Below are 23,766 nucleotides of genomic sequence, written 5' to 3' on the forward strand. Positions count from 1 at the left end.
CCGTCTCCTCGGGGGTGAAATCGTGTCGGTAACGTGGAGAAACTGGCGTCAGTCAAACCTCCAGAACTGAGCCTCTACTTTGGTCTATCCTCTTTGTGTTTACCATTGCCAAAATATGACGCGGTGCAGTGCCGATGCGCATGCGCACTCGTCCGTCAGAATAATATTCTTTAATTAATTAATATCCCATAAATGATCATTGATAGACTAATAACAATGGACTATCTATGACCTACAAAGGATTTTCAATCCAATGGCGAGGTTAATTTTGACCTTCAATGGAAAAATAAAAAATGGGGTGCTAACTTTGGCTTGAAAAAGTTTTTAATTGATAAAAAAATAAATATTCACTATCAAAGCAAATTGATCGAATATCAATGACCTTCAATGGACCTTCAAAGGGCCCGAATGGAGAAACTGATCAATTTTCACATATGTGGAATTAACTACCTGGGGGTATTTTAGACCCATCTGGGGGTTCTATCTTCATTGAAGTTGTCGATCCCTTTCATCACTGCATACTACCCATGCCTGTTGTGAGTACGTCTGCATTCCGTGTACTCGCTGCTTTCGGTCAGCATGTTGTCGACAATTCGCCCGTAGCAAAAACAATTCGCATAAACATATACTTGAAATTATCGTCATTTACTAGTGCCAATGACTCAATTCCAATAATTAACTCACACTGTAAGTGGTAGCGAGTAAGGAGAAACACCTCATGCAATTTAAACTCTTTCGAATTATGGTGGAATTAGTGCATAGTTGACGAGTGTCGTGGCTATTGTGAAGTGTTATACAAAGGAGAAAAGTGTGTAGATTTGATATCCCTAAGGAAACCTCGGTTTTCCTGTAAAAGACTATTACATCACAAATATCATTATGGATTTTGGTGAATTACTCACCGTTGCGCAGAAAAATAATGCCAACAAACAGGTTAGTTCATCCTCAAACTGATAATTATTCTAATAGTATCATCAATATGGTACAATAATATTCACTACACATCACAGTGACCTGAAAACACTTACTGATCCGTCTATTTCCATTAATTCATTTAGAAAAGCTCGTATTCATATCCAGTGAAATTCACACCCCCGAAAAAGGAGTCCAAGCAGTCCAAAACGTTGTCCGACAACATTAAGAAATTTTTAGCCAAGAAAGAACAGGAGGATCGTCAAAAGGCACTGGACGAGAAGAGAAAAAAAGAGGTAGATATCCATATCTTTTTATTATTCAAAGACTAAGGGTTTGGAATTTGTGTAGATTTTCATTTCAATGAGTTTGCCTCAAATATACATTTGTGGACAATTAGCACTGCGGTCCCGAAAATCAATTTTTTTATGGAATTGAAGATATCATAGAAAAATGAAATTATGATATCATCCTTATTATGTGATGGTAATTTACAATGTGGTTTGATCACTATCATTATGTGATGATCATGTCACCATCTGGAACGTATCGGAATTTCTAACCCACTAAAATGAATGTTGGAAAATTAGAACACAGCTCTTCTGTTTATCTTCAAAAATCATTTGACAAAATTTATGACGTGTTTGAAAGAATCTCAACAAAAGGACTAATTTATGATCTGTGGTGCTCCGAACTTGAGAGCATTGGAATCCTTACCATATGTGGTATTCAAAGGAAACTCTGTCCTCTGGAGCCATAAACGTACTCTTGTTTTTTCCTTTAGTAAAGGTTTTTCAAATAGTAAGAATTCAGTTTCTGGACACCGGTCCTATAGGTCAGTCGTGCCTTCCTCCGGCCAATAATAAAGAATTTAAGTTAAAGTAATTGATTGTGTTGCTACATTTATTTATCTACTTTTACTCATATCCCAATAATGATGATTCTTGAAATTTCCATTTCTCCATTATTTCATACAATATGCCAATATTTTATTCCAAACAAGCATAATGCCCCAATTCAGTTTTTCTATGATAATTTAATGCCATACAAAAATTAACGTGTAGTGTTCCACGTGGAAAAAAAACAGTTTCTAACCTTTATTCTATGAATAATGTGTTAGAATTAGACGTAGCCCTAAGAATATTACCAAAAGTATAGAAAAAAATCTGTGATAAAAATTGTGCTAATGTTTAGATTCCACGATTTGGATTGTAAACTGGTAATTTTCTTTGTTTAGCATTTCTTTACTGGATTTTTCCACAAGAAATGAAAAGCACGAATTCTTACATATTTTTCTACATAATTTCTTATTATATTATTATATTATATATTATATTTAACGTCATTCATTACAAGATATAACTGGTCATTGCTCGAAGCCATTCAGCCAGTGAGTTACATATGATTGTTTAGAATATACTGTTTGTGCTTAATATGCATCCATATCATGTTTTTCCTTTGGTTTTAATCGCTGAGATTTCACATATCATTTGGTGTGATGGAAATGATACATAAGCAATGACGAGGAGTTGGATTCTGCGTTTTGATGTTAGGATTCCGTGTATGATATTGATTGATGATATGGTTTAATTTGTTTACGACCAACCAATTTTGTTATCAGTGCCTTGAGTTTGTCGGCGATTGATTTGCTTTTAGGGTACTTATATAGGAGTGTGTTTGAGTGAAGGTCTTGTATTTAACCGATTTTTCGATTTTTTAATTTAAGTTGCAACCTATCCAGAATGTTATGAAACGCGAAAAACCAATGTTTTTTTATCTCATGCCTGTGTGCATGTACTAAAAAATTCACAATTTCGAAGATTAATTTTGAGAAAATAGTAAAACAAGCAGGCAATCGAAGTGATGCGACTGTAGATGAGGTATTGAAGTGCGTGTGCATATTTTGTTTCTCATCAATAAATTGACGCGGGCATCCGGATGTCGTCCCAACATGTTTCTTGTTATTCATTTATACCAGTGTGTAGAGTTTATTATTGAATTTTTCACTCTATTCCTATCGAATTTATCCTGATCCAATCATTCACACTTACCTAATTATTTACTGTTCGCAACGTTGCCGTGCTAAGCAATTTTTTTGGCAAAAAAGCAGAAAAATTGCAATATCTCGAAAACGTAGTATGAGTGAGTTTTCATATTTTTAGTAATTGTGATGAAGTACATTGACACGAAAGTTTTGAAAGGTGAAACATTGAACAAAGTTGGATAGTATTCAAGACATTCAATAATATCGATTTTGATATAAGGTGACTATCTCATGAGATTGATGAATAAATTTTTCGAAACGTTAGCATGCTCACAAGGATTTTTTGGACAGAACAGAAATATTGGAATACTTTGAAAATTTAATGACAACGGGTATCCATATCTCGATTGATTGAGATAGAGTACATCGAGACGAATATTTTGAGAGGTGAAATATTGAAATCAGTTTCATAGTTTTCGACATATTTGCTAAACCCGGTTTACAACGAAATGAAAATTTATGAAAAACGACTAGATTAATTGAGCTGAATTTTGGCACAGACTTAGTCCATAGTAATACCTGTGATTTAAGGAAATATGAGTTTTCGTGGAATAACTTCAGCCGTTTATTCGATTAATTTCCTAAAAAAGTGGGTCAAGTTGACCATATACACACATATATGTGTAAAAATAAAAAAAATTCAAAAAAGCTCCCATTCGGAAACAAAATACGGTAAAAAATACGGTAAAAAAAATCAGAATTTTCAACTTATGATAGCTATCATTGACCTCTACTTTAATGTGTCGGTTCAGCTCGGTGGTTCCGGCAGATCCTGGAATACTTTTGTAAATTTCGTTTTTCCTCAAGATCTCAGAAACTACGGCCAGAATTTCTATTTTTTTGCAAAATACTCGTTTCAGTGGGTCCTATTTATATCACTCAAAATGCCCCCATTTTTTCGAATAAAATGTGGTGATATCGCCGTTTTTAGGTTTTATCATCATGAACGTTGTTAGCACTATAAGTTAACAAAAAAATTGAGATAGCCAGTTGAAATTTTGTACATTTGTAGCTCTTACAACATAAAAGGCTGCTATTTTGAATGGACGCAATCGGCTGAGCGGTTCCAGAGATATTACACTTTTTGCGTGAATACATTTCTTTGAGTATCTCATGAACTGCTCGATAGATTTCTTTTTTTTCAAAATACTCGTCTCAGTTGGCACCATACAAAGCTATGAAAATATGTATGCCAGTTCGTGCAAAAAATGCGAGATATTCCCAGTTTTTCATTTTTTCATATTTTCAATACTCTGTAGTCAATAATTTGCTGAAAACTTGGGATAGCAAATTAAAATTTGGTATGATTATAGCTTTTATGATATCAAAGCATCAGACGTTGGATGGGTGCTACCCGTCGTGTGGTAGTGACAAATCTCATTGTTTTGTTGACGTTCATGTTATTAATACGTTAAATATATCTTTCTAAACCTCCTGGTGAATGTCAGTGCCTCAACTAACTCCCATCGCAAATATCTACTTTTTCTTTTTTGAAATCGAATTGATAGAAATGAGGGAAAAAAAATAATAACGCCTATAATATCGGTGATCTCATTTCAGTTGAATAGCGTCGGTTGACCGCTTATTTTTCAACATTTTGAGATGTCTCATTTTGACCTTCAATTCGCTATCGAATTTATTCCAATTTTATACAATAATTTCACCATGTCTGTATGTATGCAATATGACAATTTCAGCTTCTAGATTTTTAATGATCGTGACGTTAGCAGATTGAAATTTTTAGCAAACGATATCTTGTTGGAAGAAAAGTTGTGCCTGGAGTTCCTGCGTGCCATACTAGCGAGTATTGCGATACATCAAATGAATTTTTACTCTCTTATCTACCCAAGTTTACATTATGAAGTTTGAGAAATCAAATAAAGAAAAAACCCATGAAAAATGCAAGTTCTGCACGCGCAACTTGGAATCGCGAGAACGCTGTAATTTTAAGCACTCAAGTGGGGGGCGTGCGAAATACAAATTCTTCTTACGATACAATCACGGGTTTCATAATATTCGTAATTCAAAATGTCAATAGAAAATTTTTATTAAAGCTCAACGACAAAAAAGTCATCACTTCATTCCTCTTGAAAATTATGCAACTTCTCCAGGCGTTTAAAAAAAATGTTTGTCCCTATGGAAAATGCATGGAGATGTTGATTTTTCCTATAATTTATAATTTTGTTTCTTTTTTAAATTCTTTAGAAGATTCTTCATCATTAGAAATATAAAAAAAAACCTAGGAAAAATTCGAACACCTGGAATTCCTGTAGAGAAATAAAAATGTATCGATTTATTTCTATTAAATATCTCTCGACGAAATCACAACATTGAACTGGGAGATTTTCTATGCAAAAAAATGAGTTTCTCGATAGGATTTTCATACAATTTACTGCTGAGCTCCTCCATTGATTTTTTCATGCGTATATCAGCAGAGAAACAATTTCTAAATTATATAAAAAGACTGAAACGAATATATCAAAATTTAGTTATTCATAATATTAGAACAATATAAGGAGTTACTTCATCCTGTCCTGATCTCTCCGATGACGATGTATATTTTCGTCTTTTAAAACCGTTCTGTTGTGATCGTAAATTCGCATTATATCGCGATAGAGTTATTCCTTTCCCATGCCAGAAGTACATTCTTGTGAAATTGGAGTCTTTTTAAGGTTAACCACAACAGTCCGTTGAACCACTAAAATACTGCGGCAGTATACTTCTAGGATGTCTCGAAAACATTTTATAAACTAAATTGTACTTTTTTCACTGTTCATTTTCGATTTTTATTGTGTTTAATGGGAAACATTTTGCATAAAAAGACTCTACCGCATGATCTCTCAGATAGGTATAACCATGGATAGTACACTAGATCAGTGGGACAATGCTACCAACTCCTAAGATGAAAATGACATCTCAGTCCGACGTTGTCGCTTTTTTTACCCGTATTCATAATTCCTCGTTTGTAATAAATAAGATTTGCAAATAAAAGAAAATCTATAGAATCTATAGGAAAAAAATCAAAGAGTTATATAAAAATTAGTTAGACTGTGGACGTATCGAAATACAATCGCATTACTTTAGTGAAAACTCATTTTTTTTGTTCAGCGATTGATTTTCTGCAAGAGAAGTATTGGTTTCCTCCCATCTCATCTCCTACATGCCTACCCCGCCTTAAATAACTTAAAATGATGATGTATGATCAGTCTTGAGGCCATCTTCCACATATACCCTATAAGTAAACTTGTAGTGTCCGTCAATACCGTCCCTGTCAACGTTGATCTCTTTGATGCGCGAGGTCCGCGGAGATCACCTTGGGCCTCAAATCTCGTCGAACCCACCCGAGTGGAAATTGAACTCAGGTCCGGATCAAGTCAGGCCTCATGTATAATCAGGTACTGATCCGAGGACTGGATCAGAACTTCATCAGGCATATAACGCCTTCGCTCGTTCCGGACTTGATCAATCAGATCTGATCCGAACTTGATCAATATGACCAAGTGGGAATTTGATCAGGCCCAACTGATCAGAATTTGATGCGGCTAGATAGCCGGAACTTGACCAGAAATTAATTATTACGGTTAACATCGCACGATTGGAAGTTGGGGGCATCTCAACCTAGCCTAATCGATTCTTCTAATTCATAGAATTTGTCAGAAATATTTAAATTATAATTCCTTTCGGCTAATTGTCCAGATAGTGAATAGGTATCAACTTCACTAACACTCTTTATATTTACTGATCTTCTTGGTGTACTTCAGTATTGTGAGATTGACATCTATTGTTTTTTCTCTTCTTTCCGACGTCGATATCTTTCCACTCGTAATCTCGTAAGTTCCCGAATGCCAACGTCTTTTTGCGGGTCTTGGCTCATTTTCACAGATCAAATTATTGTAATTGAAATGACACAATATTCAGACACAATATGAATGATGACTAAAGGCTGGACGTTTAGGATATTTTAAGGAGACAGTGTAGTCGACTGACTCCCTCCACAATTGTTCCATGAATCACATCTGGTCTTCGTCAGATGTAACAATGATGGAAACATGGGAGTGGGGGTAAGTCGAGTTTCTATTCTTATTGGCTAGGCGCTGAAATTTCAGGTCAGAATGACCTCATCAAAATCTGATCAGCATTATTTCAAACAGACGGACCTCAGTGAACGATCAAACCAACGTCATCAGAACTTGATCAGAATTCTTGCAGGTGGACAACTAAATTTGAGACCAGACTGACCTGACCAAAATCTGATCCGAATTATTGTAGGAGGACGGACCTCAGTATAAAATCAGGCTCATCTCATCCGAACTTGATCAAGGCGATTACAGCTGAACGGACCTCAGGTTCAGATCAAGCTCACCATATCAGAACCTGATCAGAGTAATTCCGATCAGATGGAATAAATCAAAACCATCAGGATCAGTTCTTCATCATGTCTCGCCTGATCAGTTGAACCTCGCCACCACCAGATCAAGTTCTGATCAAACCTCAGGCGCGCCTGACATAATTTCCACTCGGGACACTTCCCATCTTCTCCTTAGGTGGTGAGAATCCTCCTCTTCCATTTCGTATTTCGTGCACATGGGGACATTCGCCCTGTCTGTTCTGAGTAGATACGAGTCCCGAGGTCAGTCTCCAATGACCAGCGTCAACAAAGAGGGTTCGAGTTCAATGGCCCTCCTCACCAGTGGTTCCTGGGATCAAACCCCTGTTTCTCCTCGGACACTCACCTTGCAGACATCCGTAGGCCAGATTAGCACTTTGGGTGGCCTCTACTCCGCACAAAGCCTTGTCTGTGATATCCGCATAATCGACTCAATAATTATCGAGATATAGTAATTTCTCAACAATCTCTTTCCTTCACCATATGAAAAATTAGGCGGCCGAATTTAAGTTTGTTAGCAATAGAAAATAAAGAAAGTATTCCTTACGATCTGACGCTTTTCTTTTTTGTTGAAAAATTTTGCTATATAACAAATCTCAGGAAAATTGGAGATCTGAACTTGAAATTTGATAAATTTATGGTTGGTGTGGTTTTATAGAGGAGTATTGTTTAACAGTTAAAATGCATGAGTGGTTCTGAAGATATTCGCCTAGTTGTAGCAACATTAATATCTCTTGGAGTACTGAGCCCATTCACCTTTTTTCAAGAATATTTGCCATGATATGCTCCATCACGAGCAATCAAGATATGCATATCCTGGTATCTAACGTTTGCAAAATAGCAACGTAGTAAAAATCCCAAGTGATTCTGGAGCCGGGAGGTTACCAGGGGGAAATGGATGACTTGGATGCACAAAAACGCGAAGCCGCAAAAATCAACTTCATGTGCGCGGGACTGAGTTTTTTCCAACAATTTGTTTAAACAATATTCGTGAAAAAAATCATTTTTATAAAAGAAACGGTCTAGCCATGCTCGACATTTTAAGGATGATAAGTCCTCATTTTTGTCTTCAATTTGCCTGTTTGATGAATTAAAAATTATGTATAAATTTGTCCGTCATGGTGTATCACCGTTTATTGAACAAACGATTGAGTTAAGGAGCAAATAATGAAAGATCAAGCTGACTTGAAATTTTTTGTACATTTAGAAAATGATTTTCCACCTAAAATTGACTTTTTCTTTTGTTTAAGGGTTTCCTCTATGAGTTTTGAAAGTCTTAGGTTGATGAATGAAGGTATCGATCGACTCTTGATATATCAGGAAGTACCCGAAAAGGTGAAAAAAAAATTCGGGACCCTATTTTGCCCCGCACATCAAGCGAAAATGTCGTTTTTCGTGTTTTGCGCTTCAAAATACTCGCAGTACAGCTTTCGACCCATTTAAACCTTTTTCTTTCAAAATATTCGTTAGACTCCAAAGACTAAACGTAAGTATTCGTTTTGAATTATATCGATAAGATCATATGAAAAAATGTGTTTTTTAGGTTTACTCATATTTAAAATGAATGCATAGCGTACGGAAATCATTATTCTGAATAGATTATGAAATAATTTTTTGAATATTCTATTGCCAAAATTTTTAGGGTCTTATCCTTTCCTCAATTGCACGCATTCTACGAGAAATGGTTTTCCGTTCGTAAAATCGAATTGTAATAATTAATTATTTATTAGTAAACAAGCAGCGACCGAAGCTTTCTGACAGTATATATGTGACCGTTGCTTTACGCGCAATTCGTAACCTTTTCCTTCATTTCTACCAATTTCATTTGTAATAATGATCTATGCTTCTGAATAGATCCCTACCAATTCGATTTCAAAGGGAAGACGTTAGATATTCGCCAGTTCATCTAAAAATTCAAGAAGTATTATTGCCAAATTATCTCAACAGATGACTCCACATTTTATGTCTGCAACAGGTACCTATATTCTATAACGAAAATATCTCGGAAACTGTATACCGACGGATGCGTACGTTTTGATTGATCTACATCGAGACTTTCGAGACGCACATTTTGAAAAAAAAGTTAGAGCGGCCCAATTGGAACTACTAGGCCGATTGAGCCCCGATGAGATGTAAGCCGTCCCTATCATAAGATGAGAATCTTGTCGAAATTTCAAGTTCATATCTCTATTTTTGCGCAAAGTAGAGGACGATTTTTTGGAAAAAAACAGAAAAGTGGAAACATCTCGGGAACTTTGTACCGCTGGCTCTATACATTCTGATTAATCTAAATAGGGTCCATCAAGACGAATATTTTGAAAAAAAAAGTTGAATCTGCTCTTTCCTGCTTTTGAAAATATTTGTGAACAACCTTTGAAAAGGAAGAGACATTCTCTCGACAATTATTGGACTAATTGAGTGGATTCTGCGGCTAAAGTTAGTTCTAGTGAAAACCTACGATCTGACAAAATTTCCAATATTTTTGAATTTTTTTGTCCTCCTATTGTTTAATTTTCTAAAATCCAATTTTCGAAAAGTCACGGAAGTGCGGGGGCACGGACAGTGTCATCAAACTTCGTATTTTTACGTTTTAAATCATTACATGATTTCTAATGAAAATGAAAAAATGTAAAGATTGAACGATTGCAACGGTTGCTTTCGGAAGCAAAACATTAATAGTTGTTCTCATCAAGGACTTTGATCTTCAGATTCTTCAAGTCAAAAAACAAAAAATTCGGTAAAAAAAAATCTCTACCCAAAATATATTACACATGCTCTTTAAAAAAATTACTCACCTCACGGAATATTAGCAATATGGAAATTATCTTTTATCTACTTGTATGACATAGTGAACAACGATCTTTAGATATTAATGAATGTGTTTCAGCGCCAAGGGCCTTTTCTAAGAGGGTGAATGGCATATGAATCATAGATCTTTGAAGAGTTGAAGTGGATTGAATAAAGTTTCGGACGAATCATCAAATTTTTGGTTTAGTTTTTCAATGGATTAAAAATAAAGAGATATTATCCGGTATGAATGTGAGAATATCCACCGTAAAAGTTCGTAATGGTCATCCGAGGCGAGCAACAGCTGTATGGAGGTCATGAGCGCGCGAGGGGCCGTGAGTGTGTTGTGAGGTATTCTGTGGAAAACCGAAAACTTATTGATTGAGCTCAAAAAGTAAAAATCAGCAAATTACTTTTTAATGTAAAAATTGAGATGGTAATCAATCGAGAATCATCCTTCTCATGATTGTATTCATGACAATTGTTGATTAGTTGAAATAAGAGGAAGTAATCATTTTTAAGGATTGAAAAAATGTTTTAAACTCTTTCAACATTTTTACAAAATCCTGAATGATTTATCTTCTCAAATTTCTAATTGATGGTTTCTTTGAAAAACAATGTCTAAATTAGGAATATCTTTTCATTCAATAATGGGTTCCCTATGCCATTGTGATCTGAAGTAGCGACACCTAGATCAAAACTCTTTGTCTCTTTTGTGGTAATCGTCTTTAGCCCGTTTAATGGTGAATCTCAAGATCCCGAAACAAGCTTAATACTTCCACAATTTCGAATTGCTTGCATGCTTTCGCAAGATGTTTTTCTCACGATTTTTTTATTCAGTTTCATGCGCTGAGGCTCCATGATATCATTGAAAGAGTGGATTTTCGCTCATTAAAGTGTTAGTAGTAAACATATAATCTGAATGGACATTTCGGTTTTGGGTGGTGTAAAGGAATTTAAAGGAAAAAACAAAACTTATGAAAAATCATAAAATGTAACTTTGACGATGATTTTATCATAGGAGGGGCTTAGCTAGCTTTGGAGAACCATAATTATAGTTTATTGTCGCGATGAAGGCAGATCTCTAGATAGTTATACCTCGTCTTTCAGTTTCCTATAACTGATGACTTGAAAAAACATGGGTAGAAATTTGAAATTTTGTATGACACTAGCGAGAATAGCATTAAAGATTAATATTTTTATAGGTGTAATTGATTGGGGGTTTTAGGAGATATTTAATTTTTGCTGTTAATCCAATGTTTAAAAAAAGTTAAATATCTCCCTATCCACGCATTGTATCTGCCTGTAGAAGAGGTAGAATGTGAAGTAATAAGTTGAAGGAATTTTAAAAAGTTTTAACAATAGATCGAAAGTGTTGTATTCAAACTTTTATGCAGTATATTGTTTTCAATGTTTAAATAACATCGCCAATATTTTATTTTTTGTTTTTGAAATCGAGTAGTACGGATCCATTCGGAGAGATACTACCAATGTAATTGATCCAAACGAAGGGCAACCTAACTAATTTTATGTAAAGTAACAGTCATGTCATATTTGTCGGACAGGGTCAGTGAGTTGATTGTTTCTTGGTGCGATAGTTTCGATGCTCGTGTTCGCTTAAACGATCAAGTACTCATTTGCTGTCCATATAAAAAGTACTTATTTTGACTTCTTTAGATCATACGTAATCATTGTTACACAAAAACTGTGGAACCATAACTTTAAATAACTGCAAAGCTTCCATTGCAATTAAATACTTGAATATAAATTACAAACATTGTGCTACTTATTGAAATTTTTCACACAGGATGATATTATATTATATATACCGTAACAACTAACTTAACAATTTTTTTTCAGAATTTACTGGCACTACGAGATCATAAAGCCCAAAGTAGGATAAACAAGCACTTAAAAGTTTGCAAATCTGCCAATAAATCGGTGATTGCTGATGCCGTAAATTATGAGGATACTGCTGTCACAATTGCGGGTAACTATGTTTATTTTAAAAAATAATTAGCAAGCAAGATTTTGATTTTTCTAATTACAACAAATATAATTTTTTACTTTCGATAACACCCAATTTGCGATATGTGGGCATCATGACTGTATCTCGGAATTGGCGATTCATCGAAATCAAAAAATAATTTTGTCTGTAATTAGAAAAGTCAGTCGTAGCTAGGTGACTCTATGTCCCTGTGGAAGACTCTCCTAAAACTGACTTTATGACATTATTAGACAATTAAAAAAAATCCCCCCCGAAATTTTTTTTTCGGGCTCAAGTATTTTACATGCGCTCTAACAATAAATAATACCTTTGCATACATAGTTGGGTCATTGTCTAATATTGATATTAGGCAATGTGTTGATTCTTCTTCTCTTAGTGAGCTCTCTGAATTGTTATATAACTCTTAAACTTTGTATATCTGGCGATTCTTCAATTGTATCATTAAAATTTGTGTTCTCAATCAGCGTACTTATATATATTTCTCCACCATGCAACTCTGTATCTAATTCCTCTTACTTCGACTCATAGAAGTCGTGGTATTCTTTTGTTCTTCAACAACGTTTGTTCTATTTTTCTCTTTGATTTTTCGTAATGTCCCTCGTTTTCTGTATAGACTATTTTCTCATTGAACGTGACATATCTTGACTCTAAGATTTTTTAAAACCAATTTTAATCAGATCATTACGAAAGTGTCAGCAAGAAATAGTCTAATGGTGTAACCAGTGCACCGGAGTTAGTTCTACACCATTTATATATTCACATTCCTGAAATGAATAACAACTAGTATCAGCCTTTACCTTCCATTGTCCATCTCTAGATACTTGGACCTGTAGGCTGCCAAAGAGGATTGTTGCTACCTTGATACGGAACTCAGCAGTTCTATTATAATATGAAAAGCTCCTTTTAGTTGTATCGAAATATTGTGACTTACATTCACTAAAGGTTTATGAATACACACACTAATGAATATTCATTTTTCCAGGTCCGTCCCAGCCAGACGAGGATGACTACGGGTATGTGTCCCAAGAAGCCTCCGCCTTTTATAACAAATTAATGTCCAAGTACAACAATCTGCCTCCTGAGAAACCTCTTTTCAAGGAAAGTGGGAAGAAAATAATCAAAGACATAGCCTCGACAAAAGATCGTGTGAAACAAGCCCTCAAACAGCATGAGCTCGAGGAGAGTTTGCCTCACCGGCGGAAAAGGAAATCTACAAGTGCCTCAGATAAAAATGAACCGCACGATAAAGAAGTCATCCCCGATAGAGATCGCGGTCGGGACAGGTTAGACAAGAGCTCCGAAAAAGAGGAGAGACCAAAACCGAAGAAGCGAGCACCGATGCCTCCACCCATGGATTTCATGTCTCTCCTGAAGTTAGCCGAGAAAAAGCAATTCGAGCCTTTGCCAACTGAACTCAAACCGAAGCCGAAAGTTGAAGAGCCCGAGCGCCTGATGACAAAACGACAAATGAAGGAATATCAAAAAGAAAGGGAGTGGAAGGAAAAACGAGAAAGAGAGAAGAATGGAGTAATTCCGAAAGCCATTACTGCCTCAGCGGATAATTCAACTGAAAAATCCGTGGATAAATTAAAATCAGTGCCAAACAGAATCTTAAAACCGACAAGTACAAAAGCTCCATCTACGATATTAGAGAAAACTCTCACGAAACCGTTAATTTCAACGGTGAAAAGGGTTACAGATCGGCCAGGGGAAAAGTCTTCGACTTCAGTTTCCAAAAATTCGGAGAAAGATGTGATTTCAGAGGAGAGGAGAAAATTAGAGGCTGAGAGACGAGAGGTGGAAACAATGAGGAGAAAACTAGAAGAGGAGAAGAGACTTCTGACCTTGAGTAGAGAAAAAATGAGCGAAGAGAGTAGAAGTAAGTTGCCAAAGGTCAATGCTAAAAAAACAACATCCTCGGCAGGATTGAAGGATGTTAGACCTAGAGGAAGTACTACTGACATTAGACATAAACAGTTCTCTTCTGGTGACGTCAAACGGAAACCTAACCGGCCGTTTATGAATGGAAGACCAATGAAGAAACGACGCATTTTTGATGATGAGGATGAATATGATTCAGAATTGGATGATTTCATCGATGATGGGCCGGAGGGGGGTGCTGAGGATTATAGTAAATATATTAGTGAGATATTTGGATACGATAAAAGCAGATACTGCACTTACGATGAGGATGTTGATAATATGGAAAGCAACTACGCGCAGCAGTTGAAGGAGGAATTTGTCTCTACTAAAATTGGTAAGTTTCTGCATTTTATTTTAGGCTCCAAAGGTTCTAGTGGCATTATCTTACGGATGAAGTTTCAAAAATTTCATTGCAATAGATCCACAAATTAATTCGCTGTTTCTTTTGATGAAATTGAAAATTTATTAACAAAAATATTCGACCACTTTGAATCATCAATCTTTTTTTTCAAACTTCTTTCACCGTCGTAACACATGAAGGGGAAGGTAGGGTGGTAAAATGAAACACGCTTCACAAGGGTCTATCATAAATATTGAATATTAAATCAATATTATTCGAAATGGGATATCTAGAAAATCATTTAATGCAGTGGAGTAATTCGAATTCTTCTATTCTATAAAATGGCAAGAGGAAGACAGTATAGACTATAATTCGCCTTGAAGAATGAACGTGGGAAATTATTTATTAATCTGTAAATAACCCCTTGCTCCGACAGTTGATAATTTCTTGACGAATGAAGTTAGTGCATTGTAATAATTTCAATCATTTTATGATTACAGGAATCATGGAAGATCTGGAAGATATGAAACAAGAGGCTCTGGAGAAGAAACGGAAACTAATGCAGAAAAAAAAAATCAAGAAATAATGGTGATTACGTGGATGCAGTGCTCTGTCTAATAGAAAAAAAATTACATAAAATAAAAATCATATCGAATATTTTCTTATGCATAGAACTATGAATTTTTATCATGCATGGAAGAGAAGGTCATTGATTAGGTAAATTTTATGTAGCAATATGAATAATGATATGCAATTAACCAAAAAACAATATTAATCTTAATAATTGAACAAGTGTACTTGTAAGGACGGTTAATATATCATTTATACGAAGACGTATCTCATTTTTCAGTTGATTCGTACTAATGAAATTCACTCCCGACATCAATCTTGGTTCCAAATATGTTCAACCAACTTTTATTCCACGCATAAAGAATTTTCACAGGCTCCTCCAGTTTTAGCATATTTACAAATGTGAGACAGACGTTTTTGGAGGTTGAATTTGAAATAGGTAACTATTCTATATTCATAACTAATCTGTAATGCATAACTAACTCAATAAGCGTACCACTGCTTCATTATCGCAGCTCTCTCCCCCCTCTCTCTGGTTGCGCAAAAATTATCGCACAGGCAATACTGGAAGGGATAATGGGATTCTAGTTATCTCTTTCGGCAATGAAAAAATTTATGGGTTTGCCAAAATAGGTAGTCCAAGTGTTACACCGGCGGAGGTAGATCTGGTAGGTGTCTACATAGACTTCATCAATGACCTTTTTGGAAAGGTGTGGAAAGGAAGGTATGGAGAAGTGGTGTTCTGAAGGTGCCAAGCTCATAATGATCCTTCTCGGGTGAACTTGGGGAAAAGCTCGCCGAGAGATTCGTGGGCCTCAACAGTGTGAAGGTCCGATCCTTGGTAGGGTTTACCGCTGGACACTGTTCTCTAGCTTGATACCTGTCAAAGATGGGCAAGGGAGACGACTTATAGTGTCCGCAATGCACAATCGCAGAAGATCCTCATCATCTCAGCACAGAATAGAGTGGGATGAGCGAATTCCGACGGGACATCTTCGCGATCATGTGCATGAAAGTGATCATTGTTCATAGAGATCATAATGATGAGCTTGTCGTCACAAATGCTAATGCGTATCGACTGCCCAAGGCAGAGTGGGAAATGGCAGCAAGGTTTATTGTAAATTCCCATTTTGAGGGGACGTCTAAAATTAATTGAAAACTAGTTCACTAATCATCCCCTTTTTAGACACCCACCAGTGTCGTACGGAAAGAATTATCTATACAGCATGAAATCGTCACAGCAAATACCCACTTTTACCATTCCAATAAAAATTTATTCATCCATATTATATACAGATAACATCCAATGATTTATCGCTTTAAAATTTCGATGAAAGTTTCTCTCGGTAGAGAAATGTTACCCACCATTCTCAATCGCTTCTTGCCCTCGGCTTGCTGTTGTAGAAGTTTTCGTCGTCTTTGCACATCTCCTCCAGATTTCTATTTCGGAAAAATCGAAAATTATGTATTAATAATTGGCTTGTAATGAGGAGTGACCGATTAATAAATTCCTGGAGAGGCTACTAATCATATGATATTCAGTTGTGCAAAATCAGTCTGTCCTCCAATGAACCTCGCATTTTTCAATTTAATTAGATCATCAATACTTCTTATATCAGTTAGCACTGTCCAATATTTTCCCTGGAACACGCGGCCTTTAATTCTTTGATAATTATGAAAAATTTGAATCAAAATATTTCATTTGATAATTTGATGATTGATCCGGGTAATGATTGATGGCTGGGGTGGGGATACTATAGTTCTTCGCTACTTCATAAGGATTGAATAGTGGAAAAACACCTTTCAGAAATTTATACATGTTGAGGGATAAGCTTCGAATATATACCGATGGAATCGAAAAAAAAAATTGTTTTTGTGAGCACAATCACATTTCCACAAAGTCTGTGGTAATGGGCGTCACGTATATTTCCTTCCCTCTCAAAACAAATCAACAGGAGAGAGTAGGATAAAATAGGATATCTTTCTCAATGATCGGTTAATAATCGCCCACATTTTATATATAAAAAATTGTTTTCTAGGTGAAAAATGCTTTCAATATGAAACAAAGCTGCGTGAATCAAATACAAACACCAGCAAAAAGGGCCAATCTCCATGACAAAGAAAATCTTTCAAATCTCTGTTTCATAATGGATGCGTCAGAGTCATAATTCACCAATTTCACCAAGTTAAACCAATTGTAGCACTCAAATGACAGAAAAAACCATAATAAAATTTGTGTTATGCTCGCGCTACATCTCGAGATATTCATTGAAAACTTCTCAACAGCTAAAACTTGTCTCATTTCGATTCATCGTTGCGTTATAACGAATGAAAAATACAAATTCTTGTATAATTTTCTAGATTATTTTTCCCATCCAAATTTCAGCCAATAGAATTGCACCATTTGTTGATATTTTGTATAGCCTACCTCGAATATCAGCGATTATTTTTCCCATCCAAATCTTGGCCAATAGGATTGCACCATTCGACGTTATTTTATATAGCCAACACGGTATTTCAGCGGAAATTCTTGGAAATTTCACTGGAAATTTTGCATGTTGCCTATATAAAAAAAAAACAAATGATGAAGTAACCCTCAATCGCATCTGACAGATTGGATGGCAATTCATTGAAAATTATGTCTCATGGTGCAATTCTATCGGCCAACATTTGTATGGAAAAAATAATCCCCCAAATACCACTCGAACTTCGAAATTATCTGATATTTCCCTCAAGGTTCCCTACAAACACATAAGCTTGTCAAGTTTTCCAGAAAAATCACTCGCGCTTCGCGCTCGTAATTTTTAATCTGGAAAACTTGACACGTTCATTTGTTTGCAACGAACCTATCGGGAAATATCCGATAATTTCGGAGCTCTTGTGGTATTATATGCGAAAATTTTTCATTTGTGCAGTTTCTCTTCAAAATTGTAAGGTGTCCCATTTCACCCTATTATCACCTCTCGACAAGAGTCTAACGGTTACTTTCTACATTGTGAGAAAAATATCGCAGACTGTACACCATATAATGGAATTGAGTATATACGATTCGTAAATACATCATTAATATCGTTGTTAATGATATTACCAAACGACTGGTGACATCTTTTCTAAATGGTTTGAGGTCTTCTCTGGCTAGGATTTTGGCACCCACTGCTACTTGAATGGCTATTAGAAATTGTTGTCTGGGGATAATTTCTAGAAGTTTCTTAGCCATTTGTTTGGCAAAGTCTTTGGCCCTGCATGTATGTACAATGGTGCTCAATTCTTCAATTTGCATTCCATTCAAAAGTACAGATAACTGAAAGAACAAAAGTATTATTTGTGATTCTTAAATTATATTATATTTTTATATCTTATCTTACGTTATAGTTTTTGGAGGGTGGCTCAAAAGGGGGTCGATGTTTTCTACCAAAATTACATTTATTAAAGGCCAAGTATGGGCAACTTGAACTTTAAATTGTATTTATTATTATGTCATTAGGATGAGTATCACAGTCGTGCGGTACTCCAGTGAATAGAATCGTCGGCATTAGCAAGTCCTATGAATGTATATAATTAAGAATCCTATAAAGTGACGGAATGGTCGTAAGCTCTGTCATTGTGCCAAAATCACGGTCCACGATTCCGTTGGACTTCGCTTACTAGTTCGTCGAAGCGCCAGGGGTAATCGCACAGCGGGTCGAGGGAGGGGGTCTCTTCAGAGAATTCATCAGCTTAACTTCCAGCTCTTCTCCAGAGCTCCATTGACTGTGTCCATTTTTTGACTAGCATGAAAAGTGTCTCCCCGCATGTCCAAATGTGTTCAACTGACTCTGGCTCTATTCGATACACTCTGCACGTATCTTCCACAAACCCCTTTTTTCCTGTACCACCTAGATAACCACAACGGGACCTCAGCCACTGCTCTTTTGTGCTGCCCGGAATTTCTGGCTGTTTCGAATATAAATACTCCCTCCTCTTCCCTCTGGCGTCATGGATATATGGCACATAAATATATATATATTGTAATTTCTATTGATTCATTAAAAAAAAACAATCAGAGAACAAAAGAAATAAAAAACTCGTTGCACTCCGGGAGTGCAGCCAGAAGTGAAAACTTGAACTTATGGCGCGTTGGGCACTTTTTTGGGTGAGCATTTTTAGGTGCGCTCGCGACATGAGAAATTGTACATAAAAAATCAAGTTTATCAAAGCAATGTGGGTACTTTTTGAATGAACATGAAGTATAATAATATAGAAACTATATTCGAAGGAAGTGGTTCTATTTAAATGAATAAATATTAGTAAATAGTAAATACAAAATTTATCAATTCTCATCGATAATTTCAACAACTCTTACATCATCATTATCTGCATTTTCATCAAATTCTAAAACTGAAACAATAGGTCTATGGCAACTAAAGTGCGAAATGAACAATTTTGATTTAAATCTATTTATATTTCTTGTGAATACTGCATCACTAGTAGTTTTGTATTTTTTTGTGCTAAGATTGCGATCATTGGACATCGTTAAATCAAATTCTTCATATAAAACCACATCCATTTTCAAGACAAATCTATAATCAAAAATAAAAATGGAGATTTTTTTAAAGCTATAATCGTAGCATATATATTTTTTCCGACCATCCGAATTTCCGATCGTCGATTCACGTCCCTAGTGAAATTCTCTACTAAATTGAGTATATTTTCGATTTTTCGGGTTTTCCTACTTTTCCGGTTTTCCCATAATTTTTAGCGATTTTCCGACCATCGAATTACGTCCCTAGTAAAATTCTCTAATAAAACGAGTATATTTTCGATTTTTCAGGTTTTCCTACTTTTCCGGCTTTCCGATAATTTTTAATTCTTAGCTGAAATGAGCATACTGATAATTTTCCTAATTCCCCAAAATTTCGAGATTTTCTGTAATTTTGTAGAAATTTATCAACTTCAAACTTTAAATGCAGCGTCTTTTTAAACGCTAGTGCCAAACTTGTATTCTTTTAATGTAACTGTTGTTGTAAAACAGGAAGTTGTTTCCCTAGCGGAAGAAAGAATATATACCGGGGGGGCTCCGTTCGTACTTTTGCAAATGTACAAATGATGAACAGTAGAGAAAATTTTCAAACGTTGAGAGCCCCGGTGTGCAGGGATCCAACTGTCGAGACAAAAAGGTAAGCTGTACATGTGGCGCTGGGTCCACATGTACAGCCACATTTTTGTCTCGACAGTTGGATCCCTGCACACCGGGGCTCTCAACGTTTGAAAATGTTCTCTACTGTTCATCATTTGTACATTTGCAAAAGTACGAACGGAGCCCCCCCTATATACCTATGCGTATACTAATAGCAGTGATGCCAGACGGGGGCAAAAATCCCACGCGTGGGGGTTTCATGCGCAACTCCCTCGCGCAACTACTGCTGCGGAGTGGGGCAGTGGGAGACGTGTGGGTCCCGCATCTGGCATCACTGTAAAATCTCATCTGTCGCGAGTTCACGAGAAAATGCTCACCCACAAAAGTGCCCAACGCGCCGTAAGAAGTTTTCACTTCAAAAAAAATAAGTTAATTATCACATACTCTAAGAAACTACATTATCTTATCACCGAAAACGAGACGCATAGTACAATTGTGTGGCTAAAAGAACTCGCCGAAGGTGGGCGAAATTTGATCGAAATTATACGAAAAGTCGCGGTCGAAGATGATAATCACCCACCCTAATTGCCCAGTATCTCAACCCTTTGTCATCCTCATAACATGATGTAATAATCGAAAATCGCAACAAAACAATATGAAGTCAGCTAGAGATAGATGGAGACAAGAGATCCATGTCACAGGAAGGAAATGATGGGAAAATTTGAATTATCCGTTGAAACGTTGTGATGTGAGCATCACTAGAATGTAATTGTATTCGCACCTCTTCCTTCGAGATCAAATAGTAGTAACCCCATCCCTTTGCCGATGTCGCCACAACAATATTCAGAGTTAAGGATTTTTTTGTCTTTTTTACCGATAGACAACCCTGAATCACCAAGCCCGCGCTGCGCACCGTGCGTTCCTCATTCTTCATTGTTGTGCCGATAACGTCACATATTGCCCGTGGAATGATTACAAAAAAACCATGGGAAAACATCGATATTCTTCTTAAGAAAAGGAAAATGGAGAATGGAAACGGAAATTACATCATTTGGAGAAGCAGATTGAAAAATTGCTGAGGAAAGACTCTCGTAAAGGTGGGTTATCGATAGCAGTGAATTGGAGGTTAATTCAACGACACGTGGCTTGCACTGAATTTCTCTGGTAGTCCAACTAACAGATTGAAATACAAATCAGATTCACGTTTGGTACAACCAATCAGTGAAATCATTAAAGGGATTCATACCTGGTCCAACTGGGTGGTGAAATCCAATAAAAAAATTCATCAATTTTTTTTCCTTAGTCCAACTAACGGAAAAAAAATGAGAGAGAAACAAAGGAGAGGCAACTGACATATCTGTGAAAGTGTAAGTACAGGGTGTTCTTTTTGTTGTTTTTCTCCGCATAGATCGTAGGCAGTACAGCTCGAGATCTAGATCTTCTTCACAAGAAGACAGACGTAGCCGACGGGAGAGACGTAAACGTAACCATAGCAGATATGCCTCTCGCTCGCACTCCAAGAGACAGCGCAGGGACTCTCACAGCAGACGAAGCCCAAAGCGAGCCACTAGAAGTTCTTTTGAATCTGTTTTGGGCTCTGGATATTCAGTTTCCAGAGAGTCATCCCGACAGTGTGGGGACGAAGAGTTTTTGAGTGAAATAGGTTCAGTACCTCAAGAAAATTCACTCATCAACGAACCTGCAGCGTTGGTGCCCTCACCAGCAATGGATACACACAAGTCAAAACCTCATTCAGCACATGATAACTCGAACAAGGGTAGCGATGAAAAGGTCGAAGAAACTGACCCGTCAAAAAATGCCGAAACTGCCCCGAAAAAGGCTACTGAAATTCCACTGCAAACAGATGAGCTGGAGGCTATTGGCGCAAAGGTAATGGAAGAGAGAATTGGCACCTGCATCTCACCCTGAAATTCTGGACAGATTTGGGCTAGAAGGTATTATTAAAAAAGGGTTACCTACAGAGAAGCAAAAAGATCTGCTCAAAAAGTTCCAGCCCCCTAGCAACTGCCTATTCTTCGACCCACCAAAACTAAACTTAACTGTCAAAACTGCCATCCAGGATACTGTCGTTAAGCGCGACACACGAATTTTCGAAAAACAAACAAAAATGTCTGTTGGCCTTGGGGGATTGATGCACATGTGTGGATTAATTTTGAAATTATCAGCAAGTGAGGACAAATCGGCTTTATTGTCGTCTCCTACTGGTGTAATTCTCATTTACGCTGATATTCAGCATGATGAAACGACCATTAGACGAAGTTTAGTTTTGAAAAATGTATCTTCTTCAATGCGAGAGACCTTGATGACAACGATTCCCGATGAATGGTTATTTGGTAGAGATGTAGAAGAGAAAATAAAATCCACCAAAGCCATGGCGACTGTCACTAGTGCGCTGAAACCCCTTTCATGACAAAGTCAGGTGCAAGCAGCTTCAAAAAACTTCAGGGGCCCGTCTCGACGTTCAATGTCAAGGAATCCCCGTAACTCCACGTCGAGCGAGCAGAAGAACAATTATTATCCGAAACTGAAGCAGACATCATCTCGAAAGCCTCCGCAATGGTTGACCAGCTACCAGCGCAGGAAGGATTAAACAGGGTAGGACAAATAGCAGGACGTTTAACACGATTTTTTGATCGTTGGAAATTTATCACTTCTGATAGAATCATACTGAGCTGGATCAGGGGCTACCATATCCCATTCACGTCTCCGGTAACTCAATACACGATTCCTAATAAGTCTGACTGGTCTACACATGACCTTCTAATTATTAAAGAACTCATCGATGAACTAAAAGAAAAAGGGGCGGTTCGAGAAGTTAGACCAACAAAAAGTCAATTCATCTCTCCCATATTCTTAGTTCCAAAACCAAATGGCTCTCACAGACTGATTTTAAATTGAAAAAACTTGAATAAATTCATTGATACAGAGCATTTTAAACTGGAGGACGACAAAGTGGTTCGACGTATTTTAATTCGTAATTGTTTTATGGCAAACATAGATCTAAAAGATGCGTATTATTTGCTGTCAATCGCAGAAAAACATAGAAAGTTCTTGAGGTTTCAATTTTCAGGTAAATTATATGAGTTCACTTGTTTACCATTCGGTCTCAATCTCGCGCCGTATGCATTTACAAAATTATTAAAACCAGTGGTCTCCTGTCTTCGTAAAAGAGGCCATAAATCAGTTTTTTATCTAGACGATGAATTACTCATCGGTGATTCGGTAGAAGCAGCAGCATCTAACGTGAAGGAAACTGTGGAACTTCTTGAGTCTCTGGGCTTCATTATTAATAATGAGAAGAGCTAATTGGAAGTATCACAGAACTGTAGATTCTTAGGGTTCGATTATAATTCCAGGGAGATGACAATAGCATTGCCAGAAGAAAAAAGGAAAAAGGTTTTATCTCAGATAGAAAAAATAAGGAAACGTCAAAACATCAGAATTCGAGAATTCTCTAGCTTCATAGGGTCTTTAGGCTCTTGCTGCGCTGCATTGAAATATGGCCGAGTACATATAAGAAATTTTGAGAGGGAAAAATTCTTAGCGTTGTTAAAAAATGAAGAAAATTACGAATCCTTCATGTCTCTCGAGAAGATCTCACAAACGGACTTGGCCGGGTGGACCAAAAATATTCCGAATGCGATAAATTCTATAAAAT

General features: G+C 36.5%; 2 protein-coding genes across 2 annotated transcripts in view; one reads left to right on the plus strand and one right to left on the minus strand.

Moving 5' to 3' along the window:
- Positions 1-508: 508 nt before the first annotated feature.
- LOC135167721 (protein SPT2 homolog) lies at positions 509-15,238 on the plus strand. Its single transcript, XM_064131222.1, has 5 exons — positions 509-933; positions 1,059-1,208; positions 11,991-12,120; positions 13,121-14,395; positions 14,902-15,238. Exons 1-5 carry the CDS (start codon positions 880-882, stop codon positions 14,985-14,987), a joined length of 1,695 nt encoding a protein of 564 aa, XP_063987292.1. The 5' UTR covers positions 509-879; the 3' UTR covers positions 14,988-15,238.
- Positions 15,239-16,229: 991 nt separating this feature from the next.
- LOC135167714 (translation factor GUF1 homolog, mitochondrial) overlaps positions 16,230-23,766 on the minus strand; it is a 30,286-nt gene continuing 22,749 nt past the window's right edge. Inside the window, exons 6-7 of the mRNA XM_064131198.1 lie at positions 18,060-18,272; positions 16,230-16,411 (exon numbers count right to left, since the gene is read on the minus strand). Of these exons, the coding sequence (XP_063987268.1) occupies positions 16,283-16,411; positions 18,060-18,272 (342 nt within the window). The 3' untranslated portion in view covers positions 16,230-16,282. The remainder of the gene's footprint in view (positions 16,412-18,059; positions 18,273-23,766) is intronic.

The sequence above is a fragment of the Diachasmimorpha longicaudata genome, chromosome 1, assembly GCF_034640455.1.
Source record: "Diachasmimorpha longicaudata isolate KC_UGA_2023 chromosome 1, iyDiaLong2, whole genome shotgun sequence".
NCBI lineage: Eukaryota > Metazoa > Arthropoda > Insecta > Hymenoptera > Braconidae > Diachasmimorpha > Diachasmimorpha longicaudata.